This window comes from Anolis carolinensis, chromosome 6, assembly GCF_035594765.1.
Source record: "Anolis carolinensis isolate JA03-04 chromosome 6, rAnoCar3.1.pri, whole genome shotgun sequence".
In the NCBI taxonomy this organism is placed as follows: Eukaryota; Metazoa; Chordata; class Lepidosauria; order Squamata; family Dactyloidae; genus Anolis; species Anolis carolinensis.
This window is the reverse complement of record NC_085846.1, coordinates 73968158-73993771: the sequence shown is the minus strand read 5'-3', so window position 1 is coordinate 73993771 and position 25614 is coordinate 73968158. Positions and strand designations below refer to the sequence as shown.

The following is a 25614-nucleotide window of genomic DNA, read 5'->3' as shown; positions in this document are numbered from 1 at the left end:
TTTGAAAGGGACAAAAATCCTAATTAAGTTTAATTCCAGATCTTTCATTTTTAATGCATTATATTTCCATGAATTTCATCAGTCCTTTTATGACTTCAAACTCAATAGGTGTGTGGTGGTACCACTCAGTAGCATCTCAATTACAAATCAAGATTACAATGATTAAACCTCTGCTAAAACTACTTTTTGTTATCCTAAATTAGTACTATAGCATCATTTTCTCTCACTACAATGTAGGAAACCAAATAATGCAGCCTTGTCAAAAGGTTTTCCCAGTATGTCAACTCCAGTGCCTGGACAGGAATTTAAAATGTTAGAAACAGGAAAGCAGAAGAGAAGGAGCAATCATCACAATGTATAGCTGACCTCCAGGACATTTAGCTATTTAAATCTCTTACTAATCATTATATGTAATCAAAACAACTATCTTCTTCATCGGGAACACATTTCAGCTATTTCACCTGCTGTGAGCTTTAACCTTCTAGCATATACCATTCTGATCCTTAGCAACAAATTGCAGAATATGATTTAAAGAAAAATGTCTCCATTATTATGCCATGCCTCTGAATTAAGGTTTATAAACTAGAACGGGGGTAAAATGAAAGAAAAAATAGCTCAGACTGAAAATTACACGGCAAGTACAAAATTCAGTGTTTACACTTATAGCATTTCTCAGTATTATGTAGTTCAGAATATCCCTCCAAATACTGTAGTTGTATCAATTTACAGAAAGCCTTTTTCAAACAAAAATAATTTATTAAAAATATGATAATTTCTTCAGTACATTGCTCAAAATGTTAAGCAGCTCTGTGCTCTGGACAATGTTACTTATCCAGATCTCTACTATCAAACGGACAGCCCTGAGAAACACACCAGAGCTATGTAACCGCATGAGAAACAGCTTCTGCTGCTTTGTTATTACACAGGTAGTTGGTTCTATCTGCTAAAGTCTAGTGACATGGATTTATTTTATGCATATTGGGTTTTGTTCTATTACTCTTCAGGAGATTGTACTCCCTGGAGTCAGCTATGCTCATTGGTCAGAATAAATTCCAGCATCAGAAACCATTTCCATTTAATCACAGGCAAGCCAGCATACATGAACAAGAAAATTTAAAAAGTATATGGTGAATGGTACATATATTATTCATGTCATTCACTACAACCAGTAGAAGGAATCCTGTTTTTCATCCTCTGCAGACTATATTATCTTCAGTATGAGGACAAGGAATAATGCAGCCAGCACTGAAACATACAGCCTGCAATGCAAGAAAATGAAAACACACTTCTTTCTCTTTCACAGTACACCAGTGTGGTTGTGCTGCTTAAGAAAAAGTCTAAACAAGTTTTAAAAAAATCATGTCGAAATTATTAGTGAAATACAGATTTTACATTTTACTTTTCCTTATTCATGTTTCAAGTGCAAAACTAAGACACCAGGAGGAAGATGTAGGAGTAATGAATTAATAAATAATGGAATGATCAGGTTGAAGTCTAATACAAAATAAGCAAAACTTGAAGCTGTTCTATCCCTTTGGTGTCACATCTATGGCAGAACTTTCCAACATAAAAAAAACCTGCCCACTGCTTTCTGCATATCTTAAGGTCTACATAATACTGGAAGTGTGTCAATTTCTGCACTTTGGAAGGCATCCATTCTTTTCTCTTCTACTACTTCTAGTAGTTTAATGTGGATTAACAGATCTCACTACTAAAACTACCGGTAATCAGTGATATAGGAAGCACAATTATCTGAAAGCTGATAGTTAGAATATTAAGTACCCATGTGCATAATATTTAGATGCTTGATGCATCTTAATAACAAAGGCAGAAATGCATTCCAGAAAAATTAAATGCATCTGGGGTAAAAGCTTTATCCTCAAGTCTGCCTACATGAAAGTAAAATCAGAAAGTGGAGACAGTGATCATTGTGATTTGGTTAGAGCAATCTTAGTTATCTTGGGGCATGTAACCCCAATTGTCTATTATGCTACCCTGTTTCTGCAGTGGTGAGAGAATTTGTCATAACTTTAGTCTTCTAGCAGTTCAGATCCTTTGCTGCGAGGCTGATGGGAAAACACAGCCAAGAAATAACCTTAGTACTCTGGCTGAAACCAATCACAATAATTCATTGTTCACCTTTTCTTTGCAGCACACACCACACATTATGAAAAGCCAGTGACTGTCAAAACTGGAGGAGAAAGCTAAATCATATTCCATTTTTTTTACCTGAGAAGCTTTAAAAGGAAATAAACTATTGGGGGGGGGGGGGGGAGGGGACACTCTCACAGTTTGAAGAAATGTCTGAAGATACTGTATTGCAAAGCAATATTATTCACAATTTGCAGCAATCAACAGCTTTTGTTTTACTCTGAGGTTTAATACTTGGCTAACCTGCAGATATGCAATCAGAGTACAGTAAGCATTTCTTCTTCTACTGTCCCTTTTGTTCAACTTGTTTCCAAATGTAGGCAAGGAAGGAGTCAAATCCTGCTTAGAATGTTTCCTCCTCTTCCCCTCCATGTTTTCTTCAAAGCTATACCAAGTTATTCCTTTTGGGTTCTTAGCTCTTGTCCAGGCAGTTTTGGTTACACCGATCCAAATTGCTTTCTGGAAAGTTTAAATGGCACACTCTGTTTTTCATTTCCCAAAACATTGTCTCGCTTGGTTTGGGAGGGCTTGGAAAGACCCATGAATTGTCCTCCAGAGAGCTCTTTCCATAGGAGTTGTGTTCTTGAAACTCAGAGTCACAAACTGGAATAGGTTTCGCATCAATGCATGATGATGAAGATGCAGAATTGCTGAAAATTTGGTCACTTGGCGGGAGTAGCCTTTTTTTGCAAACTGCTCCAAAATCCGCTAAATGTAGATTAGCAGTATCCTTTTCAAGATCTTCAACACACTGAAGAGGCGTACAGGATGGCACTGTAGAAATAAAAAAATATTCTCACTTTTCAGTTAAACAAATGGCATTGAAAACTCAAATGTCATGTTTTTATTTATCAGATCAGAATTCATAATAATGCAACCCTTCACTTATGCTCATTTATTTCACTTTACTATGACTTTAAGTGCTTCTAAAGAACCTCTATTTTCTACATTTAACTCTTCCAGAACTAAGTAACAGATATTCAAGAAGTAAATAACAGATATTCGAGCTAAATAACAGATATTTCAGGGATGTGTGTATGAAAGATTAACATTAGAAAGGTTCAAGAGGTAACTTGTCCCAATCCACCTTATTTGCAACCCTTCACTACCTGGCAACACTTCCTCTCAATCTGCTTCAAAGGAAGTCAACAGAAAAAAAACAGAAGACGACAATCTGTGGTAATCATGTTTTTGGGCTGCAATTTTCCGTTATTTCTCACTATTGGCTAAGCTGACTAAGATTGATGGGAGAAGTCGTCCATCATCATCTGGAAAGCCAGAAGTTTTCTTCAAACATCTAACCACGGGGATTTGGGGAGTGGGGAGAATGGGGAAATTAACCCTGCCTACTTCTGTTTCTTTTAGAGTTAAAAAGGGAATATCTCTTCCACTTTATGAAATACATGCTTCCTGGGTGCGTTGTTTCCCGATTTGACTCCAAATCGTATGGGAAAATGTCAATCTATAAACACAGCCCAACAAAAAAAAAACATGCTTTCTTCTTGGCTTTTAGGCCTGTTTTTGAGGTAATTTGGAGTGCTGGTTCAGAAAACTGCATTGGATAGACTGCATCAGCTCTAGGTTTTTTAGATATGGTTATCGTGGTCTTACATGCATGAGCAGATGGCAACTGGTAGATGGAACATGTTCTGTATGTTAAAAACTAAAACTGATAGGGAAAAACCATTTCCATTTTTGTAATCAGCAGGTCAAATATGCCTAGAAACAAGCCTAACATTTGAAGCAGCAAAATGTGTGTTGGCTACTGAAATCAGTCTAAACAACATGGGTGCACACCACATGGGCCTTCAGATATCATTAGATGGAAACATTAGGCCCTTACATGTATTCCACATCCCTCTTCTATAGTTTCTGAAGGCTAAGGAGAAGTCTGGTTATTTAAGTATTCAAAATGACATGGGGAAATTCAGAAGGAAAGTTTCAAATTATAAAAAAGAATGAATTTTTACGAAGTTATTTCTGTGTAGAAATTTCATTTTATATAAAACAGCTGTCAGAAACAACTCTATCCCTCAGCAAATTATTATGAAATGTAAGATATATATTATTGGTTGGAATTTTTGGTATGCATGCATCTTAAAGCATTCACTATTTGCAGAGAGAGGCATTTGAAAAATGAAAGATCTTTTGGTGTTTTTATATGAAGTAGTTGTGGTAAAAGGTCAAATACAACTAAACTTAACACCTCAGCCTCGTACAAATAAGTAACACTTGACTGATGAAAAAAGCCACAAGGGAAGAGAATGCAGCATTAAAAAAACCCACCAGCAACACCTTTATGTGTGAAGTTGACCAGTATGAGACAGAAGTAGAGACAGAAAATGGGGAGGTTGGAACTAGAAAAAAAATGGGACCGGTAAGGTTTTGATAAGATAAGATAGCAAGCTGCACTCCAAAATAGTACAGCTTAGAGACAATGTCTTATTTGTAAGACCACATTATATAAATCTTGACTTGCCTTTCCTGGTTCCTAATGGTATAAGTTTCAGTTTCTTTAGCATTTCAGCTTGTACTTCAGTCACCAGATGTAGATTAGACATCTCTTTTTTCAATTCCCAGTATGCATGCTGCACATTTACACTGAAAACACATTAAAAAGTGAAAAATTCAGCAGGTTTTTCAATTTCTATAACTAGAATTTACAGAAAATGTCTCAAATCAAAAACAGTTGCTTTGGAGAGCTTTTAATACGTTTTGCAAGCCACTATTAAAAATAATCAATTATTTCTAAATATTAAAGTACTGCAGTGCATTAAAAAGCTCAATCTCACAGGGTACCAGCAGCATTACTTATCAATGTTCTACAAAAGGACACATAAAGTAGTACATCAACTTTTCTTTGTAGTTGGTGAAGCCAAGTTGCCAATACCAAGGAAAAACTGAGAGATCATATGAAGTATTTAATGCCTGGCTAGATGAGACAAAGTTTCAATGATCCCAGCATACCTCTTCCAACAGCCAACAGTCAGATGTCTTTGAGCACCAGGAATAGACCACACGGATCACTTTTCAACAGTAGCTGCCTCAACTTCTATCATTTGTAAATATACCAATTATAAGTGTGGAGGCTCCTCTATTCTTTTTAGCACCAACAACTATCCCTAATTTTTAAAATCCTTCCTCAAAACCTAAATAAAACAGCCTTCAATACATCTGGTAGTATACTTCAGTTTTATTATGCAGTCACATGGAAATGGGCATGCTATATAAATGTGTATTGTTATTCCCAATTAAAACATTAGACAAAAAGGAAGAAACCAATATCTAAGTATCAATATCATTTTAGTCGCCCTCCTCTGGACGCTTTCCAGCTTGTCAACATCTCCCTTCAACTGTGGTGCTCAAAATTGGACACAGTATTCCAGGTGTGGTCTGACCAAGGCAGAATAGAGGGGGAGCATAACTTCCCTGGATCTAGACGCTATTCCCCTATTGATGCAGGCCAATGGGATTCTGGCCTGCATCAATAGGGGAATAGCGTCTAGATCCAGGGAAGTTATGCTCCCCCTCTATTCTGCCTTGGTCAGACCACACCTGGAATACTGTGTCCAATTTTGGGCACCACAGTTGAAGGGAGATGTTGACAAGCTGGAAAGCGTCCAGAGGAGGGCGACTAAAATGATTAAGGGTCTGGAGAACAAGCCCTATGAGGAGCAGCTTAAAGAGCTGGGCATGTTTAGCCTGCAGAAGAGAAGGCTGAGAGGAGACATGATAGCCATGTACAAATATGTGAAGGGAAGTCATAGGGAAGAGGGAGCAAGCTTGTTTTCTTCTGCCCTGCAGACTAGGACATGGAACAATGGCTTCAAACTACAGGAAAGGAGATTCCGCCTGAACATCAGGAAGAACTTCCTCACTGTGAGAGCTGTTCGACAGTGGAACTCTCTCCCCGGGGCCGTGGTGGAGGCTCCTTCCTTGGAGGCTTTTAAGCAGAGGCTGGATGGCCATCTGTCGGGGGTGCTTTGAATGCGATTTCCTGCTTCTTAGCAGGGGGTTGGACTAGATGGCCCATGTGGTCTCTACTATTCTATGATTCTATGATTCTAAGTGGAAAGACTTCTAAATTAAATAGTGTTCTAGAGCTATTTGCCAGCTAATTTTGCTATCAGCCAAGAAGCCAAATACTTGGGGACTTCCTATATTTGAAAATTAGACATTTTTCAAAATTATCAAACTGTCCAGTAACAACCTTCATGTGAATGCTTAAAGCCACTTGAGAATTTTTAAAAAAAATAATCTATATGTCAAAGCAGACAAGAATCTTATCAGTGAAATCTGATACCAAGAAAAAACTAACAGAGTATTAGGAAACAAAAGGGGATGATAATGGAGAGTAGGGTTAGAGAAGGACGTGGCTGGCTCAAGCTTCTGACATCTTAGAGAAACAATCCTGAAGGGTCAGGGAGACAATTCATACTTTAGAGTTAAACAGCCACCCCTCTGTACCTTGTTTGGGCAGCCCCACCAGATACTACCAAGCAGAATTTCAGCATTCCTCACTCTGCTGGCTAAGGCTACTTCAACAACATTAGGAGTGCCACACAATTCCACTTCTGATAAATGCATGGTTCAGTCATCAAAATTGTGCATGCTCCCCTTGCTCTAGCGACAAAATGTTCAGATTGGAGCCAATAACCCTTAAGGCAAAACAGCAGGTATAACATATGGTGAGAGATCCTTTATTTATACCTTTGATGCTCCTAAAACACTTTCCTTTCTCCCTCAAGGCAAGAATGCTGCTACAAGACTTGATCCAAGCTTACTGAAACAATAACTATCACAGCAACCCAATATGACTACAGTTCAAAGCCCCTATCTACAGGGGATACATTCCATGGGCCCCATAGATACCTGAATCAGTGAGAAAAAAACAAAGGCTATATTTTGATTGCACTTCGGCCTGAAGAATACCACAGAAACACAATGGAAGATTTAGAGAAGCAGACTAATACTTTCTGGGTTGGTTGGTTGGGTAGATGACTAGATATTGTAGGAGCATGGGTTAGTGATATAATGGATATTGAATCCTCGAATATTAAATCCCTTTATGGGGACAGAATACTTTCCAACAACTATGCTGCTTCTGTCACGTTTAAACTATACCTGAACAAATGTTTAGCGTTACCAGAGTTATGAGAAAAGAAAACCAAAATTGAGGAACATCTAATTTCTGTGAAAATGCAATTTATAACTATCAGAATAGTTAAAAGAACAAGATGCATTTTCATCTTGCTCAATAAATGAAAGATGTTCTCATTTATTCAGGCTATCAAAGGCTGAGGTCTAGGGGAAAGAATCCTATTATGCTGATGACTACTTAGCATAAACCTGAATCAGTTACCGTGTAACAACTCAACTGCTTCATAAACAGCAGAGTGTTTGTGTTCCAAAAATGGAAGGCATGTGACTTTTCCACAAAATTTTCATCATTTTTTGTTTCCAAAAACATACAGTCAATAAATTATATAGGCTTCCCTACACCACTGAAATGGTTTTCATTAGCCCTGGAGAAGTTAAGTGATGGAATCCCTGGAAAAAGTTCTATTTCAGTTACCGATGTACCTTCATCACTTCAGTAATGACAATACAGAGAAAAATACTGGTTTGTACAGCAGCAAACATACCTTCAGCTACAAAATTCAGATACCAAAGTTGTATTCCGTGCATACAATTTCTAGTTAATTCCACCTGTCTAAAAGCTTTCCTAAAATTGAAGGCTCAAAAGTAGAGATTTAGATTATTCTCATCTCCCTTGCTCTTTCAATCTGTCTGCACTCTAGCCACCCTGCCTGCCAGCTACCACTATCTGATGAATCTTTCATCTTAAATACTTGACATTTTTCAATAATTATCAAACAATAATTAAGGCAGTTATTGTCTAACTTGGCAGCAGGCACTATGAACAAATCACTTTTCTTACTGATGTATTTCAATTTGATACATTTAATGCATTGTAGGTCCCCACTATTCAAGAGCCAAATTTTTATTATTGATTATAATCACAGAAGATTTAGTCTTTTGGGATATAGAATTTTGGTTTCAGATGTATACTAAACTCAACAGAAGTTTAATTTCATCAATATTTGATAATGATAAATCAATGGACTGCCACTGAATTGCAAGATGGATTCTACTGGCTCTAAAAAAAGGTGAGAATGCATCTATTGCAATTGAAATAGAATCTTAAACTTTAGGAAAATTCAGAAAATCTTCAAATATAACTCTAGAGAGATGATAAGGTTATCAATATAATCAGCAAGCACCTCAAAAATGTGAAGATTTTTTCCAATTAAAAGCTTATTTTAAGTTTATAATGTCATTCCTTTAAGACTGTTTTTCGAATATTATTTTCTTTTCCTCACCTGCACCGTAGTTGATGAGTAAGAAAAGACTTGTAACTATGCTACATTTCTGGCAGTAATAAAAACAATGTAGCAATCCTGTATCACAGATTTTTAAAATCAGGTTAAAAATAATATTAAACCACCACTACATTTGGAGCTTAACTGTTTTGAAGTAAAAAAAAAACCACACATATTTGATCAAAGAAATGTCATGTGTCATTGACAAGTGACAACTATTTCACAAGAATATCAGGTAAATGAATCCTGACAGTCAAATCAAATCAAAGGGTATTTGCCGCAACAAACATTTCAAAGAATTTTCTTTGGGTGTCAAAAGAGCTGTTGACTTGTTTTCACAGGCAAAGTGTGTATGTGCTAATTTGCATACCCAAGAAATGCTTTTTGAAAACAAAACTATTCCTAATACAGTGCAACTCCCAGCGCTGCTTACCAAATAACCACCACAATATTGTTTTAGAAAAATAGAAACTTCAACCAAATAATTAAATTGAATAGCTGTGATTAAAGGGTACATGTATACATTATTAACACAGATGGAGTCTCTATACACTCTGACTTTCTCCCATCATCCTTGTTTTTTGGATGTAACCCACAAAGTAATAATAAAATGACCTCTTCCAACCAGGTCTTACTTCTCCCTCATGTGGAAAACAAGGAAAATGCATTTTTGAAGATTGGAAATATCAGTAAGTATGCCTTAATGTCTTTTCTCAGTATGTGGAATTTGAAAGCACATCACATGAGCAGGGCTTTGAAAATGGGTCATTGGTTAGCACATAAATCCAATCTCTATACTGCTCAGAGTGTTGCTTGTTTTAGATGCCCTCACTCACTTCTTTGGGTACCACCTTAACAAAGCTGTAACTAAAATCCTTTTTAAAAAAAAGTTTTTATTTATGCTTTTATTAATACATAAAAGTAGGGGAAAACATTGTGCAAAATAGGCTAAGTAAGAAAAGAAGAGAGTCAGAGAGATATTCCAGAAAGGAAAAAAAAAACCCAACAAAAACATCTTTGTAGCGTCTTCCAGGTCCTCTGCTGTAACTAAAATCCTTACCCCATGATGATGACAACATCACGGTAAGCTTCATAAAGACAAACTTCCTACTTCTCATGAACTCTCACACAGTTTTGTGAAGACATCTCTCAAAGAGTTATTTCTTAGAGAGCATTCATTTATTGTAAGAGAATCAAAGAAATAAATGACCGAAGGCTTCAAATATTCAGAAACTTCACCATATAACTGTGTAGCACATAAAGGAAAGGAAGGGAATAAGCAATGGCCATTGGATTCATTTCTATAGTTTTGATCCTATTACAATCCCCAAATTACAAACATCTGACTTACAAACGACTTCTTGTTACAAATGGGGTTGAAACAACAGAAAGTGAGAGGAAATCTACCCACAGGAAGAAAAGTCACTCCTGAAGCTTTATCACCAATCCTTGTTTCCACAACAAGTCAAAATTTTCAAAACCCAATTGTTACAGGGACAGAAAGTGAGGTGACATCTTCCGAATAAGGGCACAGACAACAAAAGAAATGTTACAGGGTTTTTAACGCTTCCCTATGCTGGCCAAAACTAAAAGAAAATTACATTTTTGGGTGGGTTTACACTCAAAAATTTAACTCTTCCGACATACATACAAATTCAACTTAAGAACAAGCCTACAAAACCTATCTTGTTCATAAACCAGGGACTGCCTGCAATTTAAAGAACTGTGCAATTGTGTATTATTTAGACTTGATAATACACTTCAAACCATAACCTCTTGCCTTCAAAGTTTGTCCCACAGTTCATTATCTATATACAAAATATTTTACATCATACCACCTTATTATAACGTATTTAAACCTCAAAATGACAACAATAGCTCAGATCTACACATACAGATACAGAGAAAAGGCCTGCTGAAATCAACAGAATGTACATAAGCCATATTGATTTCAATTATTTCATCTAAGTATAATTCCATCTGGTTCCAACCCAGAATCATCAATAGAACAGAAGACATCACACAGTAGGTAACCACGAAATAACAAAAAACCGACAGCAATAAGCACAAAACAAATCACTCTACTCCAAACTGTTTGCTCCTTTGAGACAAAATTGTTTTCACTAATCACCTAAAAACTGTGGGGCTGAAAGTGAGAGAAGCATTCCATGGGTAAAATTCCACAGCCCTTGTGTTACCATTAAAAAGGGCCTTGTCCAGTGGAACTACCCACTGTGCTTCTGTTGGAAATGGAACAAAGGCTTCTCAGTGCCCATATATGGCATAAGTCAGTATTTGAGATTACTATTTATGTATTTATTTAGAGTATTTATGCCCAAATACTTCAGCCGCAAAGGCTCTGCTCCCAATTTGTGGGTCCTTACATATCAGGTGACTATATTTCTTAAATCCATTACTATTGACTATACAGGCTGGTGTTTCTGGGAGCTAAAATCCAACAACATTTTGGAAACCAAGAACTGGAATCAAGGCTTTAAAGTTTAAATTCAACACTCTGGATTGGACCCAGAAAGCAACAATGATGAAATAACCAATAAGGTTACCTCAGATCAAAGTTAGATGCTCCATAGTATGTCTTAAAGATGCATTCTGGACTAGACATCAAGTCTGAACATTCTTCCTATACAGCCTAAAAACATCATATATGCTCTCCTGAATGTCGCCAAGGCATGGCTGACTGTGGTTAGGTCTGCCACAACTTTGTTCCAAATCAAACCAGTCCTCTTTGGAGTGAAAAACTTTGGGTTTGATTACTTACAGAAACTGACTGTAGTGTAGTTTTATAACAAAGATGAAAAGAATTCCAAGGGTCATCATACCTATGAATGTCCTGCTGCTGCGAAAACTCTCCATTTATTAAAGTTCCTTCCTGGGTTTCAGCCTGAAAAGAAATAAGATTTAATTACTGGCTTTAAAAAAATTGTATTTATTTAGCAGCTAGTAGCTATAACATCCTTCCACTTATTCTCCAGCATTGCCATATGCCAGGCTACAATTGTACCAGAAACATTGCACCATTATACCAGAAACATGAGCCTCAGGATTTAAATGTTAGCTTTAATTTAATTAAACTGATTCTAGATAACTCACTTGAAGCATGACACATTTTAAAAATGAGAGTTTAACAGAAACATAGTAGCATGACTATTTAACAACACAAATAATAAATCAGTAACAAAATACTGTGTTACTGCAACATGTACATGAATTACCTAACTGCTACAAATTATATGCTTTGTAAATTTTAAGCAGGAGATTGATAAAGATGCCAATTCTCCCTACAGGTAACATAGTAACCATCAATTCAAGTTAAAGGTTTGCGTTTAGCACCATCTAGTGGACCTTCCTTAAACCTGCAATTGAGGCTGGGTCTACTTAAAGTCAATAAGTCCAGTCATGTCTGACTTTGGGGGTTGGTGCTCATCTCCATTTCTAAGCCGAAGAGCTGGCGTTGTCTATAGACACCTCCAAGGTCATGTGGCCGGCATGACTGCATGGAGTGCTGTTACCTTCCCGCCGGAGCGGTACCTATTGATCTACTCACATTGGCATGTTTTCAAACTGCTAGGTTGGCAGGAGCACTCTGCCATATAATGCAGTTTAAAACTGCATTATTTGGTCAGTGTAGATCTATATAAGGCGGTTTAACTGTGCTGAACATTTTTATGAGTCTACATTGACCATATAATGTAGTTTCAAACTGCATTACATGGCATTGTAGATCCAGCCTCAGTTTCTGCTACTTGAGAAACACATGCCAAGTTATATCTTGTCACCCAAAAAGTGCTAATTGTAATCAGCCCAGCGAAATCAGCCCAGAAGAATAAGAAAGAACAATGTTCTTAATACATTCACTGAAATAGTATGGAAATTATACAGACAACTTGTTTCAAAACATGTACAAACTTGTACAAACATGTTTCAAAATAGCATGACATTGGCATGCAGAGGACCACAGCCCTAACACCTTCTTGTAAATAATTAGACTAGTCATTAATTTGAAGGGCGTTGTCACAAATTCTATTCTGTACCTTTTGTCAAACTGTTAGTTCTTTATCCATGAACTATGGAGCTACTAACATTACATTTTAGAAATTCATGCACCTTCTTCCCCATCTTAATAACAAAATTCATAATACAATAATACCTTCTGTAGAGATTGCTGTAGCTCTTTTCTAAGGGTGTTGCATTCTTCTCTCATACTCTCCAAATCTTGCTCCAAACTATGCACCTTCAGGGCATTATTTAATTTGTCTATTTCCCAGTCAGATGGGTTGGAACTCAGACTCTTCAGCACTGCCAAGAAATAATATAAAATCTATCACTCAATCAGGTTTGATGTGAATAGAACTTTTTTATTTGATTTTCAGAACTCTGTATAAGCTGTTTCCCCACTGTAAAGAAAACTACACAATTAACAACCAGCATATGACAATACAGTAGAGTCTCACTTATCCAAGCCTCGCTTATCCAAGCCTCTGGATTATCCAAGCCATTTTTGTAGTGAATGTTTTCAATATATCGTGATATTTTGGTGCTAAATTCATAAATACAGTAATTACAACATAACATTACTACACATTGAACTACTTTTTCTGTCAAATTTGTTGTATAACATGATGCTTTGGTACTTAATTTGTAAAATCATAACCTAATTTAATGTTTAATAGGCTTTTCCTTCATCCCTCCTTATTATCCAAGATATTCGCTTATCCAAGCTTCTGCCGGCCTGTTAAGCTTGGATAAGTGAGACTCTACTGTAGTTGTTTTTGAGTAATAAACTTTATTATATAAATGCTGATTTACTGACACTGACTCCTAGAATCTTTCATTAGTAGATGCATATTTTTTAAATGGAAAATCAGAAGGCTGGGTTGACATCACATTTTAGAAGAACTCATTACGTATTTCTAATATATAGTTTGACACCTATATCCACAGGGAATTTGTTTCTGAACTTACTTTGGAAGCAGGAAACCATGGATAATAAATAATGAACCCTACTGAAGTGAATGACTTCCACTGGGAGTTACTGTGGAGCCACAATGAAGGGCCTACAGGTTCCTAAAGAGGTATCCTCTCTAGAAATTTGCTAGGTTCTCCAATCCAACTCTATAGAAACCTCTAGTTTAAACAAACCTTAGGCAAGTACCTAGAAAATTCCTACAGAGGATGTATTTTGTTAGATGCAGGTAGGTAAAATCAGCAGGCACATGGGTTGTACAGTAATCATTTATTTTGAAATATTTGGACACGACGAGCGCTCCAGACTCATTTGGTATCCACAGATTTCTGACACATACAATGTTTCTTTTTGTATTAGTTTCTCATACAAAACTTGCACATTACTTTTATTTAAAACCAAATGGATCTACTGGATTTATTCTCTTGTAATTCAGTTTAGGATTGCAATTATTACCCCTTTCCCTAGAGAGATTTCTGGCACAATCACTTTATTTGTATAATTCTTCCCACAATAATTTAGCTTTTAGAAGTAGTTTATATGTACAGGCAGTCCCCAAATGATGAAGATAGGATCTGTAGGTTTATTCTTGATCTGCAATTGTACATATGTCAGAACAGGTGCATTTTAAGTGCAACTCCAGCCAAACACACATGCTTTAGAGAGCACTGGGAAGGATTAACACCCATGTGGTGTTTGTTTTGCTGTCTGTGCACCTGTTCAGAAGATTTCACCTCACTTTCCGTCCCTGAAATAATTGGATTTTGAAAAATTTGACTTGTTGTGGAAACAAGGATTGGTGAGAAAGCTTCAGTAGAGACACATTTTCCCCATGATAACTCTTCCAGTAGTGAATTTCCCTTTCGAGGGGTAAAAATTTTTCACTCCTGTTATCTCACCCCAGTTCTAAACTATGAGTAGTTTGTAAGTTGGGTGTTTGTAACTTGGGGACTCCCTGCACTTGCTGTCAGTTTCTATGTCTTTGAAAGGAAACCAGAGGAAGGATCATGTAACATGACTAAAATATTTTGGCACAATTAGCAACTTCTTCTGATACATAATACCTCTTCAGTCATTTAGGAAAGTCCCTTCTACAACGGCCTCTTGAAACCTTGACAGACTTGGAACTGACCTCTGAATATACTATAAACAAGTCTGAAAGATAGTTTGATTGTGAAATGACTCAACTCTTTTACAAATGAACATCGTTTACTAGTTTACTTTAGTCTCTGAAGGTGCCCAGAGAACTGTCTGATCCAATAATATTGGAAACTGTCTAGGATGAGGGCTAGAATACTCAGCTAAGATTCTGATAATATTCACCAGTTGCAGAATACCATAACAGAATATTTGGAAGACTGCAACAGACTCTATGCCAGTGGTCTTCAAACTTTTTAAGTAGAGGGCTGGGTCATGGTCCCTGAGACTGTTGGGGGTCCAGACTACAGTTTGAATAAAACATGAATGAATTTCTACGCATATTGCACATATCTTATTTGTAGTGCAAAAAAAAAACCATGTAAGAACAATACAATATTTAAAATAGAGAACAATTTTGTCAACATATACTTACCAGTATTTCAGTGAGAAGTGTGCGCCTGCTTTTAGCTGATGAGATAGCTAAGTTAATTAGGGTTGTTGTTGTTGTTGTTGTTGTGTGCCTTCAAGTCATTTCAGACCTAGGGAGATCCTAAGTCTAATTTTTAGTGCTGGGTAAATGAACTTGGAGGACTGCATCCAGCACGCAGGCCTTAGTTTGGGGACCCCTGCTCTATGCCTTTGGAAACTGCTGTGAAACTTCAGAGCTTCAAAAAACTGCAGCCAAGTTTCAGATTGGGGCAGGCAAAGACTTGTTTGTCTCCTCTGGCTTTTGAAAAATACCAAGCACTGCTTTACTGACAGCATTTGCTTTAAAATCTGCTGACTCCTTATGCAGCATTTTTATAATGTGCTGTTTTAATGCTTTTGTTTTCATATTTGATTTAATTTTTCAGATACAATTTGAAATCTCTGCAGACTATCCTATTCATCTGTTGAAAGATAATGTATAAATAGGATAGGAATGTGAGCCTCATTACAATAAACCCTGCCCTAAACTGAAAGCTACAGAAATTTATTATTACGAAGTATTCCCCACAAATGTATCTAAAAGTATGCCTAGAAGTAGACAATCTCTCTTTTCCAAATACAGTATCATGGCTTGTGAATGAAATGTTGGCAATACACTGTCATAGCAACAGTAACGTCACCAATAAATATTAAGAACCACTGCACTTAGTTTCTGTAATAGGATATCATTGCAGTAAGCTATGTAGAAACCAAATTAGAAGAGGAAAAGAGACAGTGAGCGACAATGTTTTGAATGTGCGGCTCTGTAGTCAAGCACATACATTTATACTTTGATAAACAATGCATACCTCGTTCAGTTTCCACTTCAGCTCTTAGCTGCAGCAGTTCCATTTCTTTGGATTGCAACTGCTCATTCATGTTTTGCAAGGACTCCGAATTTTCTTTTATCTATTTGAGGGAGGGACATACTGTCAGGATTTTTCTATCTACATTTAATTGTTAGTAATTAATAAAATCAGCACACACCTTAAATACTGGGAGACAAAATGCCAACTGGCTTTTCATGAAGCGATGACAGAGATATCAGAGATTTAGGGTGCACCTACACTGTAAAGGTCATGCAGTTTGGCAATACTTTAACTGTGTGTAGTTTTACAAGCTCTTTACTTCTCTGCCAAAGAGTGTTGGTGTCGGGACAAATTACATCTCGCCTCTAAGCCAAATTTACCTGAGGCAGCTAGTGAACGATTCTAGTATAATCACTAGCTTTTTGTTAGCAATTTGTTCCCTACCTTTTAAACAATCTGCACCAAACTAGCAGACTTCTCTTTATATATACATTTGCAACACTTGCTCTACATATATCCATGCATCTGCAACCTCTGTATCAAACCTAACTTTAGTCTCTCTAATAGCAAATGCAAGACGTATTGCCAACAGGACTGGAGCCAAAATGGGTCACTGAGAAATAAGAGGGAAGTATTGATATGCATGGGCGAATCCCGAAATTTGCAAATGTACAAAACATTAAAAGGGGTGGAGTCTGACAAACTGCAGCCAAAAAAGGGCAGGGCAGTGTTGGTGGCCTCTAGAGGCAACTGAGTGTTGGAATCAGCTGGAAAAGAAAAACAGAAAGCTGGGGAAATGGAAGAGGGAGGGTGACTTGGCCAGATTGAATACCTTATAGAAATGCTATCAAAATGGTGGATCAGTGCCAATTCATAACACCTTTCCAGGAAACCAACTAAATATAACAATAATACATCATGAATATAGTACTGGTCTCTGGCACAGAGAGAAAAACAATTGTGGTGCACTACATCAAATAGTATGAGAAGCTGACAATATACTTGAGAAAGACAACAACTTTCTATTTGTGGGTCGAGGGAAAGAGAAGATTTAATACACTATCTGTCACACTGCCCTTTGTATAATGACCTTTTTGTAAGAATGGGCAGTATGGCAACAGTCAGCAGTTATCTGTGACTTTTTAGCAGATTATTCCAAAAATATAACATTAAAGGTTGCCACATTTGCAGTTGCAGCTAAAAAAATCCGAGCTAAATTAGTAAAGTCCGCAGCGAAGGCTAGAAATGGAGATAGTTTGGGATGATACAAATCAGACATTGTTATTGTTATCATGTCACTGCTACTGTAATTTTAAAGTGCCAGTATATAGAATAAGATTTAATGTTTATAATGGAAAGTGCTTATTGTACTTTTAAAGGTTGCATATTATTTGATGTCACGGCCTGTGGCTAGTACAATAAACAATTCATTCAATCACTTAAGAAATATAAGGTTGGCTAGAATCCTGAAAGCCTAAGGAAACACTGAATACTTTGCTCCAGATGTTATTTATTTTATATTTATACAGCTATATGTGTTTAAATGTAACATTTAACATTAACCTAAACTTATTTTTATTCCAATGATTGTTTCCCTTCTATGAAGCTTATCAACAGAAAAAGATCACATGTGATATGAACTTATTCATAAATAAGAACTTTTCAATCTGATCTCAGTAAATAAAAAGTTAAAAATCTAAAGGTATGTTGAACTCCAGCATTGAGATCCACATGATTTTAGTGCCTACCTCAACTAAATGCAATATTTTTTTCTGTTAAGAAAGTATCTGCTCTAATGGCCAGGCATGCTATACTTGTTTATTCTAGAAATTACAATATTCCACAACTGCAGCCATAGAGTATTCCATTTCTTTTTAACCCATGGCACAAAAACATACCATTTTATCCAGTTTATTTTTCAGATTATCTCGTTCAATACAAGCCTCTCGATATGCTTGGTATGCTTTGTTAACTTGCTCACGACCTACAGGGCTTGTTGTTTCTTCCAAATGAGAACCAAGTAGCTAAAAGATCAGAATGAGATAATTATATTTTCACTAGTGTCAACATTAAGACAAATTTGTTAGCTTTGACACATTTCACAGCTAGCTCTCTTAGGCCATTTAGAAAATAAGCATGTTGCTTTAAAAATATCCTAGCCATAGCTGAAAATAAATTCTAACTATAGGTATGGCAGAAAAAAATATTTTCAGAGCTTTAAAATATTACTAATTACTATTACTAATATCAAAATAAACATAAATTGACATTCTCATGCCATATAGCAGAAATGTGCTAAACAGATACTTACTTTTTCTTCTAATATTCTAACTCTTTTCTTTAGGAGTGAGTTTTCCCTTTCGGATTCTTTTAGCCGTTTTTTGATATCTTCATAAGCAGTGACAAGTGCAAAATGTGAGGCAACAGACTCTTCACCTGTATATACTGGAATGGGAATTTCTCCATCTCTCTTGTGATGAAGATCTGCTTTTTCATGGTTCAAAATATCAATATCATCTTCAGCTAATTCATCCATGACGGCTAAAAAAAAAAGAACATAGTGATGTGTAACAGCTTAAGTTTCTATTATTGTTTAGATATTTAGTTTTATTATTATTATTTAATATATAAGTACATAATCATTAAATAAAATAAATATTATATAAATATTTCAGACTAGAAAAAATATGCTATAGGACGTCCGCTCCATTTTTACTGTTATCACGCTTCATAAACTACAATGAATAATTTTACATTTTTAATATCTATTGTATTTATAACACCTGTAAAAATGTTTTTAGGTATTGCTACCAAATATGTAAAATATGCATACTGTGGAAAATGAGGTTAACATTTTGAGATACAGTAGTATCAGAATTTATCCAGCATGAGAATTTTGTTGTACTTTAAATCTAAATCAGCCTGCCAGCATGAAAGATACATATGAAATTGTTCTGTCCTTCTTTAGCTGGCAGTTTCAAAACACCAAAAACAGTCACTAAAAGCCCCTCTTAGCTGAACTTGAACACAAACTTTGAAGTAGTAGCTCAGGTTTGATGCTGATTGTTTTTTCCCTCATACAAGTAACATCTGTTTGGGTTCTGTCTGGATTCCTGGTTTTTTAAAAAATCTATACATATAAAAGAGTGATGGAATCCCGGCGACCGACAAAACAACAAAACTAAACACCCCACAACCTCGAAAATTGACAGCCCCTCATCCACGCCTCTAGGTTGATACAACAAAAAGAAAAATAAAGTCCTAATTAGAGGGAGAGGAATAATTGTTTTTATCCAATTGCTGCCAGTTAGAAGGCTAAGCTCCGCCCACTTGGTCTCCTAGCAACCCACTCAGCCCAGGGGACAGGCAGAGTTAGGCCTCACTTAGGCCTTTTCCCCACTGCCTATAAAATACAGATTATCTGATTTCAACTGGATTATATGGCAGTGTAGACTCAAGGCCCTTCCACACAGCTATATAACCCATTTATAATCTTATATTATCTGCTTTGAACTGGATTATCTTGACTCCACACTGCCATATAATCCACTTCAGTGTGCATTTTATCCAGCTGTGTAGAAGGGGCCTCATATAACCCAGTTCTAAGCAGATAATATAAGATTATAAATATGCAGTAGAGTCTCACTTATCCAACATAAGAAGGCCGGCAGAATGTTGGATAAGTGAATATGTTGGATAATAAGGAGGGATTCAGGAAAAGCCGATTAAACATCAAATTAGGTAATCATTATACAAATTAAGCACCAAAACATCATGTTATACAACAAATTTGACAGAAAAAGTAGTTCCATGCGCAGTAAAGTTATGTAGTTCCTTCTACCATGCAGGAGGACACAATCCAAGCACTCCTGACAGATGGCCATCCAGCCTCTACATAATAATGATGTGAACATGATGATGATGATAATAATAATAATAGAAGCATATAATCCAGAAGTTTGGGCCATCCAGCCCAACCCTTTCTACTATACAGCAGGACACAATCCAAGCATTCACAACACAAGGACAACGTATAAATACTATACAATATTACACAGGGACATAGACCTCCTCTACCCTCACCACAGTACACAAACAACCAAATGCATACTAAACATAAAGACAACCATACAACAGACATTCAATACCACCACTACCTCAACAATTTCTCACCAACACCACCAGACAACGCCATAGCAACACACAGCTAGTATCCATACATAATGCTAAAATTAATGTTCTTGAATTTAGAGAGTTTAGAGTGATATAGCCAAAGGAATTTCCTTTTTATGCAAGAATAATATGTTATAACTACACCACGGCTACTCAAAGTGGAGGGTACAGCTATGGCACTAGTCTGTGACACAGTAGGAGTGGAAAATGCTATGATCAATATCAGACAGCATGAGAAACACTGAATGACATAATCCACAAGACTGCTTCCATACATTATTAATCAGAATGTTTATATACATGTATTATTAAACATAATCTTCCTTATTAATGTAATTGGCCACAAATGTAGTGATCTCTAATCTCAGTCTTTACAGATGAAATTTGAGAACTGGGTGCTTTAAAAAGTAAACATAAAAGCCTTCAAGACGCCTGTCTACTTATGACGATCTCAGGGAGTTTCATGGGGGATTTTAAAACAAGGAATAGTTAGAAATGTGTTACCATTAACTTCTTCACATTATAGCCTATAATACTTGGCCTTCATTGGCTGTCTCCCTTCCAGGTACTGAGCAGGTTTGACCCTGCTTGGCTTCTGAGATTAGACAACACACATTGTTGGGCTGTTTTTTTCTTTAAAATAACAGATGCAAATATGCTGCACATCACAATTTTAAGTCAAAGGGAATATTCTTCTGCAAAGAAAGAATTGCATGACAGATGTGGCAGTATTATGACAGGATTTGTTTGTTTGTTTTACCTAGAAGAGCAAAGAGAGGGAACAAGAATATACAAAAATGTAAACGCAATCTGTTTGTCAGAATTCTTTAAAGATAACAGTATACTTCTGACAGGATATAGAGGGCAACATTCAGGGGATCACTAAAATGCACAGAACTTCCAATTTTACCTTGGAAGGGTTCAGAATTGTTTTGAGATGGAAATGCGGAAATACAGACAGAGAGAAATGTGAAAGATATAGGCTAAAAAAAGACAACCTACACCCATCTTGCACCTTCATGAATGGCTAAAGCAGGAATAAACACATGGTTTGAGAGCAATGTTTTGCTTATGCCATCCTTGGCAAATCATACCAGGGCACTGCTGATAAATCAGAAGTGATGTTACATCACTCTCAGGCACTCTTTTCCACCAATGTTGACTATTTCTGCATGGTTACTTGGGAATTGAGTTTTGAAATTGGAAGCAAGCCAGTGTGTTTTTAGATGAATGTAAACTTTATTGTCTTAAATAAGTGCAAAAATGGGTGTGAGGCCTACATGTAACCCAAAGGCTGCAATTCAGTCATTACTGGATTTAAGATCTCACACAATATACATAAGGCAGTCAAGATTGAAATCTGAGATTACTAGAATCAACCAGAAGTTCAATTTGCTTTGACCCTGAGCCAAATAGGCATCAAAATAACAGTACTCCCTCTCTTGATAGACAAGACTCCTTACTTGATTAAACAAACTTTAATGTATACACAATTAAGTATTACTGACATGAGTGAGACTTTCTCTGAATGCAGATTAATACTATTGTACTGTACAATTATTTAATTATGTTTAATAATATAATTTTCTGCTTTTGTCTGTACCTGTTTAACCTGTATGAAGTTTAATCTTGTTATGAGCCACTGTGCATGCCAGTAATGGGGGGAAGGCAGAAAATAAATCAAACGAAGAACTAAGTCAACTGACTTGGCTTCTATCTATTCCCACTTGTAAAGTATTGATTACTTTACAATCCATTTCTCTGGCTTCTGGAAATAAAGAATCAGAAAGAGTTCTACTAAAGATTCAGAGTTGGCATATCTAATACCTGCCCCCTCTTCAAAAAGCTTTACACGCGACATTACTCATCTTCCACAGTGTTCGTAATAAATCAACATTCCTGCAATTTGTAAGTAGTCCCACCCAAACACAATCTTTTTTACTTTACTTCCTTTTATTTCTTTCAACACCCATGCAATTTACACAATGCATCAATGACCAATTGGTTGCATGACACTAGGTTAACAACAATCTTAGTCAGCATTTTAGCCATGCCCTCATGACTGTGATTTACCAATATAAACTTGCAAATGAGCCTATCAAACTGGAAATCCAAGAGCATATCAAATTTGAACTCTGAATGCAAGCCAAAATGACCAACCTGAGGCCATCATACTTTGATCATATCATGAGGTGACATGATTCAGTAAAAATATAATAATGCTTAATAAAGTAGAAAGCAGTAGAAAAAGAACATCTTTCTGGAGGGTCCAATCAATCAAGGAAGCCAGAGTCCTCAACATGTCTTTTGAAGATGGTAATTCTTGGAAGACTGCCACTCATATTTGCCATAAGTGAAACCTGACCTGAAGACAATTAACAATAAAACGTAAATCTAAAGTGTAAGCTAACTATGGCTAACTTGTACTTTAACACTCATCAGATTCTCAACAGCAATCACAAATTATATGTACAATCCATGATATGAGAACTAAAGTTCAGCGAATGTAGTTTTACTTTCATTTTTTACTGTACCCAGAAATAGCATGGAAGAACACAGACATAGTCATAAGCCGCAATCAAAAATTCCTCAAGACTGAAGTCAGTTTCACAACAGAAGTGCATGCAAACTGGACACATCAGTTCATAACTAGTCATAGCTTTCAGATGGTTGCAATCACACCAGAGACAAGAATGTTTGATTCTCATCTTGACAAAACATTTCAATGTAGGAAGTAGCTCACATTCGTCACTTTTGCATATGATTTGAAAACAACTTGTCCTGAGCATTTACAAGGAACAAAGGTGTCATCAGGCAAAATCTGAGAAAGAAAGTATCCTCCAAAAATAGCACAGAAGGCAGGATATTTGTCCCTTGACTGCAACATTTCACATTAGAAGCTGCTAGGGGCAAAAATAAATAAACCTGTTCACAAAGAACTTTCAGAGGGATTGCTACTTAATGTTGCTGCAGCAAAGTCTGGCTTAAAGGCTGACAGTATTTGTTATATGTTTTCTTTACCTCAAGCATTCTCACGGTCCACAAAAAGTATGCCACATAAAGGCTGTTCATCTTTAAAGATTCTTCCTTGTTTTTCATAACAACAGAAGTTTGAATGTATTATACTAAATCCAGGCAAGAGCACTATCTCCCAGGCAAGCTGGCTACGAGTACAGTACTTTCATTTTCCAGTAAACGTTATTTGTTTACTGTGCACAGGGAAGAAGTCAACCAGCACTGCACAACACATTTATAAAGCAGGAAACGTTACAAGGGTGGGAACTTATGGAGCTTTCACTTTTAAAATTAACACATAGGATAAGTCTACTGTCATGCCAATCTCTGTCCCACACACACTACAATTGTTCAGACAAGGACACCACACCTTACCTAGGATAAAATGCCTATTAATACAGCTTATTCTTTGAACATTCCTATTTAGTAAATAGTGTTGCCTGGTTTTAAAAATAGCAATAAAAGACCACAACAATCATAACATATAGGACAGATTTTTTTCATTATCTTCAGTCTACATCAGCCAAGCACAAACTTTGGCCCTCCAGGTGTTTTGGACTTCAATTCCTAACAGCCAGACCAAAAGTCCAAAACACTGGAGGGCCAAAGTTTGCCCATGCCTGGTGTATTGAGTAGTGGATTGTCATCAGTTTTCTTGTTTTTCTGCCCTGGTCATCATCATCATCATCATCATCATTATCGACTATTAGGAATTGTGGGAGTTGAAGTCCAAAACAACTGGAGGGCCAAAGTTTGCCCATAATAATAATAATATTCTTATATCCCACCCCATCTCCCCGAAGGAACTCGGGTCGGCTCACATGGGGACGAGCCCAACAATAACATAGGTTAAAACACAATCCATGAATTAAAACAATATAAACAATATAAATATAAATAAAACACAAAATAACAGCAATTAACTTTAAAACCTGGCTATAGATACTCCATGTCCAATCTACATGAAGAGAAAAGTTTTCCAGCCCTCAAAAAGGGGACATAATAAGGGCTACCAGCCCATCCTCTATGCATCAAGCTTTCCAAATAGGGTCCCCTTCACTTATAATAATAATAAATAAAACTTTATTTATATACCGCCCTATCTCCCGGATGGTACTCAGGGCGGTTTCCAATCATAAAAACAACACATACATTACATAGCAACATAATAACACATTATTAAATAAGGTAAAACAATGCAGTTATATAGCAATAAATAACACTTACACAACCTGATCAAGGGGACGGGAACCATAAACCTAATATATTAAAGTGTTTAATCGGGAGCCTCCGGGGGCTCAGTGTGTTAAAGCGCTGAGCTGCTGAACTTGCAGACCGAAAGGTCCCAGGTTCAAATCCGGGGAGGGGAGTGAATGCCCACTGTTAGATCCAGCTTCTGCCAACCTAGCAGTTTGAAAACATGCAAATGTGAGTAGATCAATAGGTACCACTCCGGCAGGAAGGTAACAGCGTTCCATGCAGTCATGCCGGCCACATGACCTTGGAGGTGTCTACGGATAACGCCGGCTCTTCGGCTTAGAAATGGAGATGAGCACCAACCCCCAGGGTCGGACACGACTGGACTTAACGTCAGGGGAAACCTTTACCTTTACCTATCATTTAATCACTTAATGTTGTGGCCCCAAAAAAACTGGGAACAGTAAAAGGTTTCTGACTGCCACCCATTTTCACAAATCTATTAGCAACAAGGTGTTGTATTTACAGTAGGCTCTGCAAAAAATGTTTCAGCTGTACAAAAATGTTTCAGGGGGGAAATTCAGCCTGTTCAGTATGCCTTGCAAATGCTAATTTAGTATCAGTAAATGTTTGATTTTTATACCTGTTTTACATATCTATATGCATGGAGTCACATAAAAATTTTCCAGGTGAAAATGAGTTACAAGCAAAAAAAAAAAAAGTACAGGAAGCCCTGTTCTAGATAGCCATCATGTTCACCATCAAAAGCTGACAAATCTTATAATGAGGGGTACCTGAAATCCCTATTAGTGGAGGATGAAGAATGGATGCAGTTTGAAAGCACTTTAATTGCCATGGCATAGTGCTATGGAATCTTGGGAGTAGTAGTTTCACATGCTCTTTAGCCTTCTCTGCCAAAAGCGTGCAGGTGCCTCACCAAACCATAAATCCACCAAGACCGAGCCACGGCAATTAAAGTGGGCTCGAGCTGCATTCCTTCTACACTGGAGATGCACCCCAGGGAGGGCAGGGCCTTCCCAGAAGAGAGGCCGCTGCAGGGCGGGAGGTGCGCCCTGAACTGAAGAGGCGCTGCAAGGAAGGAAAGGCGTTTGTGGTACCTTCGGCCAGCAGGCAGCTCATTGCGGAAGTGGGAGGCCTTTCACCCTCGGCTCACGCGAAGCCGGAGCGGAGAAGAGTCCGTCTCTGCCGCTGTTTCTCCTCCTGCCGGTGCATCGTCCTCCCCTCAGCCCCAAACCGGAAGTGGCAGAACTAAAGCCCATTCTCTCACTCACAG

The 25614-nt window shown here is 37.0% G+C and overlaps 1 protein-coding gene across 2 annotated transcripts; it reads right to left on the bottom strand.

Annotated features, from left to right (window-relative positions):
* Window positions 1-12: 12 nt before the first annotated feature.
* Window positions 13-25602, bottom strand: azi2 (5-azacytidine induced 2). Of its 2 annotated transcripts, XM_008121531.3 has the most exons (8): window positions 25439-25602; window positions 18247-18476; window positions 17834-17959; window positions 15936-16035; window positions 12703-12851; window positions 11375-11436; window positions 4631-4752; window positions 13-2925 (listed from the first exon to the last, which is right to left on the bottom strand). In XM_008121531.3, the coding sequence occupies exons 1-8, from the start codon at window positions 25458-25460 to the stop codon at window positions 2564-2566; spliced, it is 1173 nt and encodes a 390-aa protein (XP_008119738.1). In that variant the 5' UTR covers window positions 25461-25602; the 3' UTR covers window positions 13-2563. The 2 variants fall into 2 exon arrangements, with proteins under 2 accessions (XP_008119738.1, XP_016853598.1); XM_016998109.2 differs by lacking the exon at window positions 17834-17959.
* Window positions 25603-25614: the final 12 nt, after the last annotated feature.

Coding starts and splice junctions, on each gene's coding strand:
- azi2 (XM_008121531.3), bottom strand. CDS start 25,460: ATGAGCTGCCTGCTGGCCGAAG. Junction 16,036..17,833: donor AAAATAAACTGGATAAAATG/GTATGTTTTTGT, acceptor TCCCTCAAATAG/ATAAAAGAAAATTCGGAGTC. Junction 2,926..4,630: donor ACCATTAGGAACCAGGAAAG/GCAAGTCAAGAT, acceptor TTATTTCTACAG/TGCCATCCTGTACGCCTCTT.